Source organism: Molothrus aeneus, chromosome 1 (genome assembly GCF_037042795.1).
Source record: "Molothrus aeneus isolate 106 chromosome 1, BPBGC_Maene_1.0, whole genome shotgun sequence".
Classification (NCBI taxonomy): Eukaryota; Metazoa; Chordata; class Aves; order Passeriformes; family Icteridae; genus Molothrus; species Molothrus aeneus.
The window spans coordinates 133,204,919-133,221,158 of NC_089646.1; the positions used below are offsets into that span (position 1 = coordinate 133,204,919).

At 43.0% G+C, this 16,240-nt stretch overlaps 1 protein-coding gene across 3 annotated transcripts in view; it reads left to right on the forward strand.

The window, feature by feature from the left end:
* The first annotated feature begins 7,390 nt into the window (after window positions 1–7,390).
* RUNX1T1 (RUNX1 partner transcriptional co-repressor 1) overlaps window positions 7,391–16,240 on the forward strand; it is a 114,843-nt gene continuing 105,993 nt past the window's right edge. The window contains exons 1-2 of one of the 3 annotated variants that reach the window (XM_066565492.1): window positions 7,391–7,903; window positions 7,993–8,069. Coding sequence is in view for 1 of the 3 variants with exons in the window: in XM_066565479.1 (XP_066421576.1) it covers window positions 7,876–7,903 (28 nt within the window). In the remaining 2 variants the exon portion in view is untranslated. Of the gene's footprint in view, window positions 7,904–7,992; window positions 8,070–15,083; window positions 15,131–16,240 lie in introns of those variants that run through there. The other 2 variants (XM_066565479.1, XM_066565502.1) reach the window with 2 other exon arrangements.

Genomic DNA, 16,240 nt, shown 5'->3' on the forward strand with positions numbered 1-16,240 from the left:
CACAAGAAGAGAAACAAACAAAACTGGAAAGCTTCCTGGCAAAAAAATGTTACAAAGAGAAATAGGCCTTTATTAAGTAAAGTTTGAATAATTACTCACTGTGAGAAAAAGGAAATACTTATACACCTTCTCACAGTGAGCCAAACCCTTCCCCAAACTCAAAGACACCACAGTGATATCAGAAATGAAGATATTTAATCAGAAATACTTATTTCTGACATGAGACTTCTCAAAAGGCTTATTTTCTTGTTCAGAAGCTTGGAAAGTGGCTAGGGCTGCTGTAAGCTGGACCTTTTTCAGCACCACATCTTGTAGGTGGTGAAAGCCACTCTGAAGTCACAGTTTCTTGGGTTTCTTGGATGATTTAGAGACACAGTTTATAACCTGTGTCACTGCTGGCAGAGAAAAAAACACAAGTCAAACCAGGGAAAGTACTCCTTTCAATATTTTAAAATGTTTATGTATTGCAGACAGTTTCTAGTTTCTACTTTTGAAATTTTTCAAGATGCCTTCTAAACTTAACTTACCTGGTTTCTGTTATGTAGTACACAACTATCAAATACAATACGCTTACTTTTATTTTTTTGCCCATTGTTAAAAGGAAAGTAATAATGTAAGAAAAAAATAAATTTGAGCTAAAAAACCCCATTACTTGAAAAGAACAGCATTTTTAGTAATAAGGTTTGTGAGTGTTCTAGTTCAGCTCCTTTCCTAAGAAATCAGTGGCCAAACATGTCAGTTATTTCAGTGAGACAGACTCAGGTTGTTTCTGCAGACGGGCCATAAATTATTATGGCATGTCACATAAGGTTTTGACACATGCAACACCACCTAATTTCAAGAAAAGCTCCAGCAAACTGATGGAGCATACACCAGAATTCAACTTAAGGTGGCTGAATTTATCTCTTTAACTATACAAGTTGTGGATTTTCTTAGACAGTCTCATTGCTACTTTCCCTTTAAATGTAATTTTGCACATTGCACTGTGTAGTGTTAAAAGTGTTATGTTTATTTCCTCTTTTTTCTATAAATAGCGTGTCTCATACTGTGCTTTGTTCTTTCTGGATATTTCTGTGTTATGGTTTATTTACTTCCTATGTCCTCTTAACTTGCATCTTTAAAAGTTTTCAAAAAGAAGGCTTTTGTCAGTGAAAGGGGAAAAAATACTTCTCTCTTCTGTAAGACATAATTTTTTCATTACTTCTACTTTTCCAGTTTGTCTGAAAGGAGATATAATAAGTGACTGATGTATCAAAGCATCTTCCCTGTAATGATGTGCATATGAGACAACATTTTAAGTTGCTATTGATCTGCAAATAACAATTCCTGAGACAACCAGATTTCATCAGTTTCTTTCTAAAAATAAACCAGGCTTTAAATAGAGTCCAACAAATGCAGTAATATCAGACTCAATTATCTAGCTGAGTTTTTTTTCACAGCAGTTTGAAACATTGAAATGCCATCTTTGTTCACTATGGTACTTGATTGTTAGGCTTTCTTTTAAAAATAAAATATCTACTTTATGTTCAGATGTATTTTTCAGCTTAAGTGGTGAACTACATCCTCCTTAGTACTTGATTTTTTAATTGTTGTCTTGTGAATTCTAACACAGCCATGGAAGAACTATAATTGAGCAAGCTTTTGATTCACATATGAACAGTTAAAACATATGAGTACAGACACAATACAATGTAAAGGGAACTAGAATACCAACATATCTAGGTGGCTTGTAGAGTATTTCTGGACTTCTGTGAGGAGTATCTCAGGTTATGGAGACACATGGATTTTAAAGCAATCACTACAATAAAAGTCATCTTCAAGAGGAGAATTTTCCTTTCATTTTTCAAGACAGCAGTTTTAAATCCTACCTTTGTTTAACTTAGTTTGATGCAAATATAAACAGTGGTTAGGGGGATGTGGAAAATGTGGTTTCAGTTACATCATACTGAGGTCATGATATTAATAGAGTTCCCAGCTTAGACCAGTTTGTTTTTATTTACTGCTGGAGACATGGAGATCTGATATACCAAGAGAGGACTTCACCTCTCTTTATGATATCTGAACGAGATAGATTTTCAATACAGGAGCACAATTGGTGTATTGGTTAGTTACACCTGGCAGGGAAATGCAGTTTTATTCCCAATTTAAGTATGTACGTAAGTGGAATAATGTACTGTCAACATGTCAGTGAAAAAGATAAGAGAGTTATGTTGTTAGCCTTCCATATACAAAATGTCACTGTACTTTTTAGGAGATGTAGCACTGAGGGAATATGTATACACAAAGGGAAACCTGGAACAGATCATGCACCTTGGATCCATTACCTCATAGTAGCTGTGCACCATTATGTACATTACAGATGGTCGCTGTCTCTAGTTAAACAGGAGGTATATTTAAAAAGGGATTGTGCTGGCCTTCAGAGGTTGTCCTAAACGAGGTCTCCCCTCCACCTTGGAGGAAAGGGTCCCTCAGCCAGCAGCTCAACTTTCGAGGGACTTCTAGTGGTGTTTAGGTAAAGGGCTTCATGGCTGCTGATTTTATTACTGTCTGATATTAGATCACTCTTGTTTATTGCAGGTGGCTGCCCGGCAGGTGGGAAGTTAAGGAACTGTATGCGTGTGTGTTAGGGCAACGGTTTCCCCTTGTTAGGCGAGGGATCCCGTGTGCAAGTGTGTGTGTGTGCTGCATGGCAGTTAATACAGCACTTATTGCTTCCAGGAACCCCAACAGCAAAATGTTTCCTGCACTTCGACACTGATGAAAAACAAATTTGTTATTTCCATTTTGGTGTTTTCGTGTTTGTTATAGAAGGAGTACTAACACTGTATTATTTCAGCATTATTTCTCTTGGTTTTAGCACAGACAAAAATATTTCAGCACTAAAGAGAAATATTTTTTATTTTAAAATACATTTAAATATTAATGTGATGAATATTCAATACCTATTTATTTGCATAAGTAAAAGACAATGGATTCAGACAAGATAAGCTGTTTGCTTCTGCAAAACAGAAACTTTTCAAATAATTTTTTCTCTCTTTTTGCTTGGTATGCTTTATTTAACCAGCAGAATTTTTTTCTTGAAAAGATCTGGGTTTTAATAGGAAGCCATATTTCACTGAAAATGAGTGACAAAGCTGGCATTCCCACAAATGACTGCCAATATATTATTTTTGTTTATGTGATCTTTCCAAAATAACCCAGCTCCCCTTTTTCTGTCACTGTGCATATATTCTTCAGCAAAGTGTTTCAGAATGCTGCAAAATTAAAGCAGTTTTAGGACTCCTGATGATGCCAAAAGGCAAACAAGAACGCGAAAAGTATCCTTAGCATATAATTTAATTAAGGAATATCCTGAACAAATATACATGAAGCAGAGCTAAAATCTATCCCATTAGAAAAGAAAAAGATGTCAAAATGTATATCAATGGAGTTTATAACCTCCTGAAAGCAGATAGCCTGTCTTTTTTTTTTTTTTTTTTTAATTTGGAAAGAACTTAATACATTTTCCTCACTAGCAAAGGGTAAACAATAGTGTGCACAGAAAGAAAGGCAGGTAATATGTCAGCTCTTGCAGCATGTACATCACCTAGTGGACATGCTTTGCATACTAAAGGGTGGGGATCTATCCTGCTAATGCATATTTTCTGCTCACGTTATCAAGTGTTAGTACTTGAGTGCGTTTTCCACACACGTGGAGCTGCAAAGTGCACCCAGCAACTTGTGGGTCACCTGTCCCAGCCCTTGCCAAGCCCCGGAGAGGGGGCAGCATTTCTGCAACACAGCACTTCTTTATGTCTTTTCTGCTTTTCTCTGCAGGGGTCAAAGCAGGATTTAGCCTTCACTCCCAAATAAACTGAAAATGATTTTCTGAAGAAAGTGTATGCAACATTGGTGTAATCCTGCAACAGACTCCGTCCTGCTGCAATCCTCTGCAGTGCACAACCTACAAAATGTGTGCAAACAGACCGAGGGGAAAATGAAGTGTAGCCCACACGAATATGTAAAATACACTTGCAAATTAGAGGGAAAATTGAAAAGATATGGTTAAGGCAAAGGTTTGTGAGTTAAAGCTGTCAACGATCCAGCTTAGCATTCTATCTGACTGTTTAGTCTTACATGAATATTTACTGCGTCACTCCACCAAATGAGAGCTTCTCCAGTGAATGCTGTGGTAGCTACCTACAGCCCTGATCCTGATGCCAAGGCCTAATCCAGCTTCAGCAGAAGCAAACAGCGAGATCCTTGTGCACTTCATGGATTGTAAAAGCAAGCTTTTTGGAAGTGGAAGACACGTTTATAGAGAAACATCCCTGAAAAAACAAGAATGGACCTAAAGCCTGCAGTTTGACTGGGAAAGTGTTCGAGGAGCATGAGCTCTGGATGGGAACATGTGACAATATGTAACACTCTGAGCTGCAAGGCAGTGACAATTAAGAGGGACATACTTGTCTCTATTTTTAAACAGCAATGAGGTGAGTTGATATTTAAGTTCTCTTCCAAGAATTTCAGTGCAGATGACTGCCCATAGTATAATTATTCACAGTAAAGACTGAGACATGTTTCAGCTCTGAACATTTGATCTGTCTCTGTACAATCAAAATATAGTCAGATTTGGACAGCCTAACAGGATATTTCTGACTTCCATGTGCAACTATACTTTAACCAGCCTTTCTCTCACACAATGTCACACAGTGATACACAGTGTAAATCCTTCATATGTCAAATCAGACATGGCATCTACAGTCTGCAGAAAAAATCTGCAGGGTGTAAAGTTACCAAGTATTTGTGAGGTCTACTGTGAGGCTGCATTTTTTTTTCCTTCCTGAAACAAGAATTCATCTTCCAAAGAGCGTGTTTATTTTTCCTTTTTCACACAAAACCCACATCTACTTTCTCTGGGAAATAAATAGAGAAAAGAAAAAGGTATGGATAACAGAAGTTTGCAATAAGCCAGGCTTCAGTCATCAGCTTTGCAATATAATGATAAGACTCAATGGTTACAATCTTTTGTTATTTAGAAATCATGTCAATTCTTCCAGCATGTCTAAGAAAAATATAGTCACCACAAAGTAGTTGGCATTTAATGCTCTCTACTACACTCCACTATCTGAGAAGGTTTTGTCCTTACTGGGAACAGTGGGAAATGTCATATAAGATGAGCCAGGGCTGGGAGTTTAATAGGTGATTTCTGTACTTTTCTCATTAGGAAATGAGACCACAGAAGTCTATAAACTTCATGGATATTAAATTGCTAACAGTTCAGAATAGATTTTCTAGAGTTTCTAAATCTAAGCTGATGCTTGTCCACTAATTTGAACAGTAATGCCTAGAAAGTTGATTGAACTTCTGGAGTGAATGTACACACTAAAGAGGAAGCATTGTAGGGTTTTTGTTAAAGCTGTAAACTGAGAATTAGGAGTCAGTGTTCAGTCTGTGACACTTCATCAAAACATGATCTGAGACCACTGGCAAACCTCTTTTTTTTTCACCTTACACATAGAACAATTGGAATGAAAGTATCATGCCACAAAGATTTTCAAACTGAAGTTTCTAAATCTGCTGAAGACAAAAGGAGGCTCGTAAAATTTGCTATCTTTAGACTATTTTAAAATAATCTTTAAATTATTTTTAAAAGTATCTTCAGATATTCTTAAATATCTGAAGATACTTTTAAAAAGATTCTCCCATAATTTTGGCTTTGAAATAGACCTCTGTAAAACAGATAGTTTTTAAATTAGAAATCAATGCCAGACTTGTGGCTGATCACCATCTTTGTAAATTCAAATCACAGTAGACCAAAACATGTCCTGATTTATGATCTGTAGAGCTGAATTTACTCCAATGTAAATTTGACCATGTATTACAAGATACTGACCAGTTCATTAAAGCTCTATATCTTGAAATGTTTGCAGAAAAGGTACCTTTGTCCAGATAATAAAATATATTTAAAACATATTTTCAAAATCAAACAAAATTTCAAAGCCAGCAAGAGAGGCAAATACTGTTATAAATATGCAGATAAATATACATAAAAATGCTTCTTCCCTCCTTTTGGAAATGTGTATGCCTTTATAATAAACACACAGAATGCTACTTTGCATTCAATAGGTCTATTTATGTATTTAAAATTAAGTATTAGTAAATTTGCAAGATCAGGCCTATAGTGTGTGTGTGTGTGCGTGCGTGTGTGTACGCGTATGTACAGGAATAAAGAAGGCAGCTTGATTAGGAGTTCTATTCCATGCTCACTCTTTTACTTAACATCTGACATTGGAAAAAATGAAGCTAAATGTTCCAGCATTTCTGACAGTTCCAATCCATTATCTGTAATCTGAAAAAAAACATGCACTTTTTTACTCTGAAGCAAATGTAAGTTTTTTTCTTTTTTTTTTTCTTTTTTTTTTTTGTGGAGACGCCTTCTTTATATAGTGACAACATGATAGCAGAGATACCAGTTTGCTGTAGATTGCGTGACTGACAATAATATTCTCTGCAACACGTAGAAGGGAATAACTGATGAATCGGAAAATATATGGATGCCTACCGAAATGATTATGTAACGAAACACGAAGTCAAACGGTGGCATGCTTCTATTAATTGTAGATGATAGTAATTAATTTTCACTGCAGTTGTGATCGTGTCGCTGCTTTCAGAAGAATCCAGAATCCCCTTCCAGGAAAGTGTGAAATTGCATCTGGGTTCTTCAAGCCATGAAAGAATATAAATTTCTTTTAAAATAAGAGAGGGAGGCCTTCCTTGATACTGTACTTTAGAAAGAGGAAAAAACAAAGGGAAAAAGAAAATGATAATTGTTTTCTCTAAGGCTATTATCTAATGCAAAAGCAAACAGTCTGACTGGAAATCAGCTAACAGAAGGGGATTAGAGAGTAGATCTGAGAGTGGCTTGATTTCTAGCACTGCTGTCTCTTCACACAGTGATGAGACACAGGCAGAGCAGCCAGGAGCTCTCCAGATGGCTAGAGAAAGTGTTTGTCTTGGGTTACTGCAGGGCAGTCTGGACTCTTAAAGCCGGGGAGGCATCATTAGGGAGCAAGTTAGATGTCCACCCAGTAAAAGCGAGCGAAAGAAAGAAAGAGTAGGCAGGCTGCCCGAGAGGGACCACGCTCGCCTATTGTTAACATATACTTGACCCCCACTAACCTCTTCACGACACAGATGTCTCCTACCTCTATCACCTCCCACTGCTTTAAGCCCTCCCCCCCTGCACCTGGGTAGCGGGGCCGGCCCGGCTGCCGGCAGTATGCTGCCTGCCTCGCGCGCTGCCTGCTAGCGGGAGCCGGGCGCAGCGGAGCGGCGGCGGCGCAGCCTCGGGCGGCGGGCTCGGCTCGGCACCGCACGGCACCGCACCGCACCCCCGGCTCGGCTCGGCTCGGCTCGGCTCGGGCTCGCCGCAGGCTCAGCTATGCGTCGGCTGCTCGGGGACAGGCAGAGACCCCGCCACTGACAGCGGCCGCTCCCTGCGCTCCACATCACGTTTGTCTGAGGCGGCGGCGGCGGCGGCGGCAGCAGCAAGGAGAAGGACCTGGGCATTAACTATCTCGACTTGGAGACTTTGCTTTATTTTTGGTTCTTGTCCTTTCCCGTGGAACCAGTAGTCTCTCTCGAGCTGATCCTCCTTTAAAAAAAAAAAAAAAAGAGCGAGAGAGGGTGGTGGGGGGGGGGGCAGAGCAAGCAGCTGGAGTTTCTCCTCAGCTCGTTTTGACTTTTGTGGACGTGGATCATCTGGACTGGGAAGGGAAGCCGCGCGGCGCTGCTCTCCCCTTTCCCACCCCCTCGCCCCTCCAGCAGCCTGGGCTGCCGTCTCTCCCCCGAGCAGGACGGGAACTTTTATTTGCAGCTCGCAGCCCGTGGCGAATGGTGGGCATCTCCGGTCCTCTGCAGTGTGAGTACGGGCGCGGGCAGGGCTGGGCAGGGCGCGCCGGGGCGGGGGGAGCCCGAGCCCCTTTTCTCTCCCTTTCTCCTCTCCCGTAGGGCTCCCCGGGCTCTGAGGGGCTCCCGTGGCTGTAACTAACCCAGGCGGACCGGGGCTGCTGCTGTGCCCGGGCCAGGTTAGTGCTGCATGCAGCCTTACACGCTCTGTCCCCGGCTTACAAACTAGCACCCCGGATACTGCTCAAAAGCTCGGAAACCAAATAACCCAGTTTTGGCAGAAAATAACCCTCCCAGGCATATATTATAACAAAGCGTCAGATTTCTGTCTGGATTTAGGACTTGCCTTTTTTTTTCCTGCCTCCCCTCTCTCCAGGCTCTAGTGGTGGCCAGTGTGAGTTGGAGTAGCTGAAATATTTCTGCAGGGATTGTTTTGTTTCGCTTGTTGTTTCACTGCAATCATAGGTTTGTGCAGCACTGAGAACATCTTTTCGGACTATTTTGAAAGAAATATTTTAGGCGGTGCACGTCTCCTTTAGCTGTACCGCGGTCATGCAAATAGCTTGTTCCCTAAAACGACAGGATAACGTTAGGGATTGCATTTCCAAAACTGCCATACAATGTAACTGTGTCATCTCCTCTGGCTGTGCTGAAGGGTTCGATTCCATAAATTTGCAACAGGCCATTGATAAGGGAGATTGGAAAGATGAAAACCATATACCCGGCCATTTAGACAAGCCTTTGACTTTTGCGGAGTTCGAGTCCTTTTGTTAGTGCCAAGGTTGAGAAATTTGGTTTAGTGCAGGGAAGGATTTTGCCACCCTAGCAGGAGCACTCGTGACTCCGTTTCAGAGTTAATTTATAGCGAACTAGCTGTCGTTCTTGTACTCTGCTCCCTTAGATATTAGAGAGAAACCGAAAGTAACTAATCGGACCCAGGTCTTAAATCGTTCTTCCTCCAACCAGGGGCTAAAATGTTGCTTCCTTCAGTTCACTGATAAGTTTAAAGGAGGGAGGGTGAGGGTATGGGGAGTCGAAGCAGCCTCCCCCTCCTGCCCCCCAGGTTGCAGCCGGAGCCGGGCGAGGCGGGACCGCCCTGCCCGACCGCAGCCGGGGGCTCTCCGGCATCGCCGCTCTGGGGAACAGATGCCTCGAAGCCGCTCGGGTTTCTTTGGGAAAGCAGCCCTCCATCTTCCGATCCACAGCAGGCTCTGCCCGCCACCCCCTCCTACCTCTGCCGTGCCCTAAATCACGGCACGAAGAGGATCTGTCTCTCGCAGCCGCCCGGCCGCGACACCCGGGAGCCGGCAGCTCCCGCAGACAGCTCGGGAGAGGGCTGCGATCTGCTGAGTCCGCGGCAGCAAGCCTGACCGAAAGAACTGCCTAAGTTTTCCACTGACAATCGCAGGCGGGCGGGAAGCGCCTGCCTTCGCTTGCCAGTGCGGCCCCAAGGCGCGCTGTGCACGGCTGCGCGCCCGCCTGTGCGGGCAATGCTGAGCGCGGTGAGGGCACAGCACGGCGCGGCAAGGGCTGGGCGAGAACGGGTACATGCTTCTTAAAATCAGCCTGCAGGAGCTGCCGGCTGTCTCTGGAAAAGCAGCAAGTGCCAAACGCTTGACTACTGGCGTAGCCCTGGCTAACTAGAAGAATGTCTTGTGAGTCTTGGTATGTACAGCCAAGCGTTTGCTCCAGCAAGTACTCCTGTGCTTAATGTAACGCTGACCCCTTTAACTTTTAACATCGCTTCTCCTAATTAATCTGTTCAGGCCCCAGACTTAAATGGCTGTCCACAGCTGCTGCAAATTGATTTATCCCCTGATGGTGGTCCGAGTTGCTGACCAAAGCAGGATTTTTTTTTCCCCCTCCCCATTTTTGGTCTACTAATCTGTTTTGACTTATTTCCTACTTACAGTAATGCTTGCATGCTTTTTGAAGGACTTAGAAAATATCTTCCATTGACATGTAACTAGAAACATAATTATTGTATTTGTAAACACAGTATGTTAGGGCTAAGGGTGAGTATAATTTATTTAACTACACCCTTGAAGCCTTACATTTCCGTCTCAGTTTCTGCATCCTGACAAGATGCAATGGAAAGTTTAAATAAGCAACTTTGTTAACTGCAGTTTGAGGCAAGATGTGAAAGATGTTTTTAGAGCTGAATTCTATTGTCCAGGTTTTCTGTTCAGCTTTTCTGTTAACGGCTTAGTGAATCTGGATAGCAGAGAGGATTGAAACTGGTTTCTAATGGTTGTTAAAGCTGATGCTTGACCTTTCCATGGGAAGTCTGAAAACCTCATTCAGTTTATTCTGGGCTGATTTCCTTAGGAAATTCAATATGATCAGGGAATTTCCTTCAGCTCGGCTGAATGGTAAAAAAGTTACTCCATCTTGTTTATGCATTCTGGTTTTAGCACTAGGTGTTTCTGTGGCTCCCCTTCAATAGGAAGATAATAAGGAAAAGACATGAGTATGGCTCATTCATAACTGTACAGTCTGTGAAAATATGAAGTTGGCAAAGGCTTTGTTAGGTGTGAGACTCACTGCAGATTTGCTGTAAAGGTTTTCAATTAGGAACTTACAATAACTATGTTTGATAATTGATAACTTTCTTAAGGTCAGTTTCACCATACCTGAACCTTCAGTAAAATTGCTACTATTTTCAATTAATGAGTCATTTTCCTTTGCTGTCATGAGAAGCTCAATCGTGTATCAGTGCAAGAAAACACCAAACTCCACCAAAAATCCAACAGACTCTTGAATCCGTTCGTGCCTCTGGGAAGCTGGAGCCAGGCAAGGGGTACAAGAGATGATAGCAGGACTTCTTTCTGTCCTGTGCTTGCAGAAGGGTGAGCGGCTGTGTTCTTGAGCCATGAGCATGCTGCAGGGAGACAAGAACCATTCTGTTTGTAATGGAATGCAGACAGCAGTGTTAGGTCACTGCTTCCTGGCAACTGCTGCACAAGTTGTTTTTCTTCAAAGGCTTTGAGCTTTTAAATAGTTTCCAAAATCTTTTAAAGTAAAACACTGCCTTCTACCATTTTTGACCACCTTAAAGTTAACTTGTTTCGTGCCTAAATAATGGACCAGTAAAACATCACACAGTATCTCTCATCTGTGTATGCTTAACACTATGTATGCCTGCGCGCACATGGAGTTTTATACTGGGAGTATTGTTTTTGAAATAATGGGGGAGAAAAATAGCTCCACCTGGAGTGCTGGTCAGTGGATAGTCAGTTCAGGACATTCTTCCCTGTCAAATCCTGTTTCTCACTTCTCTGAAACGAACTTCAGACGACAGGCGTTGAATGTGAAGCTCGCCTCACTGAGGTACTGTGCAGACTGCAAACTCCTCACTGCCAGACGCTTTGGGTGAAATAGGCATCTGCAGTGTTTGCATTGGGGGTGATGGGAGAAAGGGCTTGCAATTGTCATTTTCAACTTTCAAATCCACTTGCCACAGTCCATTACTGTTAAATCTTTAGCTAATTGAATAAGGATATCAGTATGTTGCTATTGCAGGAGCTTCAGACTTTTGAGATTGAGGGGTGGAAGAGAAGGTCTTGTTCTTTGTTCTGCAGAAACTTGTCATGCAGAGATCAAGAAGACTTAATAGCTGAAATAAAACATGAATTTGGTGTTCTGAAGGGGCCATTTCTCATGGCTTGGCTAAAGAAATGTGAAAAGAAATTGTTTTAATCTGAATACATAAAAAACCCTTGATCCATGTAGTTAGTAGCAGCCTGCTCTTTTTCATACAGCCTTTAAAACAACCTATAACATTAAAAAAGTTGAAACTGACACTGAATTTAGTATAAGTAATGAGAATGTAAATCTTTAAAACATTGGCTTCCAGCTTACATTGTCTTCATGATGTTTCACATCAGAGATCTAAAACAGTTGGTTTAAAAGCTGAACTTTTAAGGCAATGGGTCTTGGTTTTCCACATAGATGTTCCTTTTTAAAGACCTGCTTTTAAAATGCAGTTGTCCTATTCATACTATAAACTTTATTAGTTTAATATATGGTAGCAGAGGAACACACATACATCAGGAAGTAGCAGACTGTGTGGTTTTGTGGATAAAGAAAAATGAACAGCAGACGTAAAATCAAAGTCTGCTCTATCCTGTTCTTTAAAAGCTTTTTTTTATTTCCTCCCCTCCAAATTTTCATCTGCAAGACATTGACTTCCATCTTCATTTTTTTCTGCCATTGATATGAAAGTTTCCAAATAACATTTAGACAACAGTGGACATTTTATTAAAGTAAACATTAGTTCAGTATAATGGAGGTAATTGTAAGCGATAAGAGCAGAGCAGGTTATCTGTGTGTTGTTTAAACAGAAGGAGCTATTTTGCACCATTTCCAGTAGCCATCTGTAGAGGAGAAGGGTTTGCACCTGTCTGTCCGCACTAATTATAGATTAGGTCCAAAGAAATGAAATTTGAGTAGCCTTTCTCTTAATGAAATCCATGGTGATTTTATTGTAAATGTGTTTTGTGTACAGACAGTGATGGTTTGTCTGTGAGTAAAATAAATTGCTGTATGGCTGTTATGTACTTGTAGTTGTAAAGCAGGATACTGCTGCATTAACAAAGGTCCTGAATAAAAATGCACTGCTCCATTTAAGTCCTAGGCTTCAGTGATGTCTCTAGCTAGGCTTAATCAAAAAGGTTCACTGTAGGCACAGTTATTTAGGGGTATGTTTCAGGGTAGACTTTTCAGTTATCATCACTTTCATGTCAATGTACTGGCATGTAGGTGGTCCTTTGCCTGAAATATGAGGCAGAAATGGTTTCATGTTAAATATGTACACACATATATGCGGAGTGTGTCAGAAATAGTTTCCTCTGGTATATCCTACATTATTAAAAAAAAGTGGAAAGAGTGAGAAATGCATTCTGAAGTAAAAGGTCACACGAATTTCTACCACATCTGTTTATAGTAATTATGAACATAATTAACATAAGAATTACAAGTGAGGTAATGACAAGCTGAGCTATGAGATATTATGCCGTAATAGTCATATGTTGGAATTCTCACATTATAGCACACTAGAATTCACATATTCAATGCAAGAAAGAAAATGTTAGATTTTTATCTATTTTAATGCTTCAAAACTTATCTGCCTGGGGCAGATGGACTTTCCGCTTTAGAGGAAGGTAACCCATTATTACAAGAGAGTCAGTTGAAATTAAGATTTCTAGCCTGCAGCTTGGACTTTGAGACAGCTGTGCTTATGGAACGCCACTTCTGTTACACATTTGTATTCTGATTGTATTTATTTTATTAATGCACATTGTTTTATTTTAAATGTGTTTTCATAGCAAACTGTTAACATTAGGAAGAACCCTGGATTAGTTTTTTTTTTTTTTTAGAATTTTGTGATTTGAGCAATAAAAGTATGGTCAACATAGACATAAGATGCACATGGTGGCTCTGCAAGATGACAATCTGACAGATCCTAAATTAGTTCCTAAATCATAGCATGATATGTATGTATTTCAAGGAAAAGCTCTGTAACAGAAATACCAAAAAAGAGCAGTCTCTCAATTGTGTGTAATAGTTTGAAGTAACATATGCAGAAAGAAATCTGTATTACCTTGCAGGTTGAATTAATTAATAAGTCACTTTTCTTTAGAAATGCGTAGAACATGCCATTGAGTTTAGAAGCTAAGGTTTCAAACAAGTTGACTAACTTTTGTAATATGACCTGTCTGATTATCTCTAAATATGGTTGTCACGCAACTGACAACTGGAGGAAGTTGAGGGAGAAGTGGCTCTTCTTCAGGGTAAAAATACTGGCTGAGGAATGCATAGTAAATTTGACATGTGAAAATCAGTTTGCCTTCACTGAAAAATCAAGGTCCTGGTTTTGCGATAGGTCTTTCCAAGGCTAAACATATAGAGTGGTTTATGAAAAATAATAAAAAAACCCTCTTGTGCTATGTCTCAGTGATACCAAGAGGTTTTCACATTATTGGATTAGTGGAGGATTTGTGACAGACCCCTTTTTTATCTGACATTCATTGCGGTGACATGATTTTCACACACATGCCCTTCCCCCATCTAGGTTCTGGTTTTCACTTTGTATTATGCGTCAAATTCCCTTTATTCCTTTTCTTGTGGAATAAACTGCTATCTTGGACAAGTGATTTTGGAAGGAGTTTTGCACTGAACAATGCCAGTCTCACTTCAGCGTGCTGTCATTGTCCTCCTTCGCGGTTACTCCTTGGCCGACTGCAATGGAGATGTGTTTCCTAACAAATAGGTGTTGATTCCCAGGGAGAAACATTTTAGAAATTTTAAAACCCGAGCTCATAGAGTGCCTGGTGCTGGCATAGCTATTCTGCTGGCTGGCTGTGCTTATGGTAGGCAGATAGGCTGCTTTGCTGCCCTTTCCGTGCCTCGTGCTAACCCTGTGCTCTTTGATGGATCCCAGCAAAATAGCCCCTCAGTTTTCACAGAACCTGACTTGTGAAGTATAGGGATCTACTCTTTATCGCTCATCCTCTGGTGAATGATGCCACCACTTTGTAGCAGCAGTGCTGTGTTCAGGCCCTTATGCCAACCGTGACAATGAGCAGGCTGGATTAGGTAGGAGCTTGGCCAAACTGGGAGCGGGTACAGTCTGTGACTGTACTGGGCCAGCGGCCGGCGTGCTCCGTGCGGGATGTAGGCATGGTCTGTGAGGGGGGAGCCGGGCTGCAGCAGTAGGTATGGCCTGTGAAAGGAGAGCTGGGCTGGAGGCACTCACTGGGACGATCGCCTTAGTGGGGGTGGCGGCGACCTCCGGCCGAGGAGCCTTGGGGAACCAGCGCTGCGCCACTCCTGGCAGGGTCCTTATCCCGGAGAGGTGCTGGGCAACTTCCAGGGCCGGAGCCGGCTCGGACGCCGGCCAGAGGGCAGGCACACGCAGACCTGGGCACCGCCGCCTTCTCCCCCGGTGGGCGGCGCGGAGGTGGCGCCTCTCCTCGTGCCGGGGGCGGCCTCCCCGGAGACCCCGGGCCGGCTCCAGCCCCGCTCCCGGCCCCGCTGCCTTGCACATCCTCCAGCCGCCATCTGGGCCGCGCTGATACCGTAATCGCCCCGATGCACGCCGCCGTGCCGCCCCCCCCGCGCCGGCGGGGCCGCGGAGCCGCGATGCTCCGTCCCTGCGCCGCAGATAAGCCGCGAGGCGCGTGAGGCGCACAAAGCTCGGGCCGCGCCGGCGCCTCCTCGTCCCTCCCGCCGCCGGAAGGTAAAATCTCCACCCGCGGGCGGGAGAGGCGGAGAGGCGGGCGGGGGGACACCCCTCGCCGCCTCACAGCGCCCGGCCCGGCCCGGCCCGCTCCGGCTCCCTTGGCGCTGCACAAGTCGATAGGCGCGGGGAGAAGTGAAGATATAACCACTTATTATCTCCCCCCGGAGCGGGCGGGGGATTTACGGGCAGAGATTAGCCGGCGGGGAGACGGGATCTGCCTTTTGTTGTGCTGCCTACCCCCGCCCCCGGGGAGCGGAGAGGGGCTCGCCTACCGGGCTGCCCGCGGGGAGGGAGGAGGTGGCCGCAGAAGGAAGGTGGTGACTGAGGGACACCACTTTAAACACAGCCCAGAGGAGCAGAGAGTGCCGTGTCTGGGTGTCTGGCGGGACGGGGTGAAGGAGCCCCGGCCTGGGGTGGCAGCGTGCCGAGGGGATGTGACAGCCTCGGCCTGTCACGCCCGGGCACCCACCGCTCACACCTTGGGGGGTTTCAGTGAAGGCTCCTAACTTCCAGAATCCCCGCAGAGGATGACACGGGCTTCAGGAAAAGTGGCTTCTTTGCTCTTTCTTTTTTGTTGTTTCAGATGGACTTCTGGTGGTGCTTTTTAAGTTCTCTTCCAGATTAAAATGAATTGCATGCTCAGTGCGTGCACGCACGCTGCTTTAGCGAACGGCTTTATCAGTGGTCATATCTTAAAGCTACATTAAACAATTACCTTTATATTTAAAAGTTTGAAATATTTATACTGCCGTTTCACTTTGTCAAGTGTTTGCACAGATAGATATATAGATATGATCTGGTAACTAAAAGCCTAATTAAAATTTGTTTAAAGCCAGGGAGGCATGTATTCTTGTTGACAGCAGCAGATCGATAGGGTAAGACAATAGAGCCCCATTATTTTACTTCCATTGACTGAACATATTGACATTTCAAGTTTGCGATTGCCTCAGTGAGCATGATGAAACACTGAAATTCATGAACCAACTGTCTGGAGTGGCACATATATTACTGTATGTCATCTCTGCCTTCAGGTTACCTTATCACTGAAGCAGAATTGTAATGGATGGCAGCAGAGTACTTCAGGGGGGTGAGGGCTCTATCCGTTAA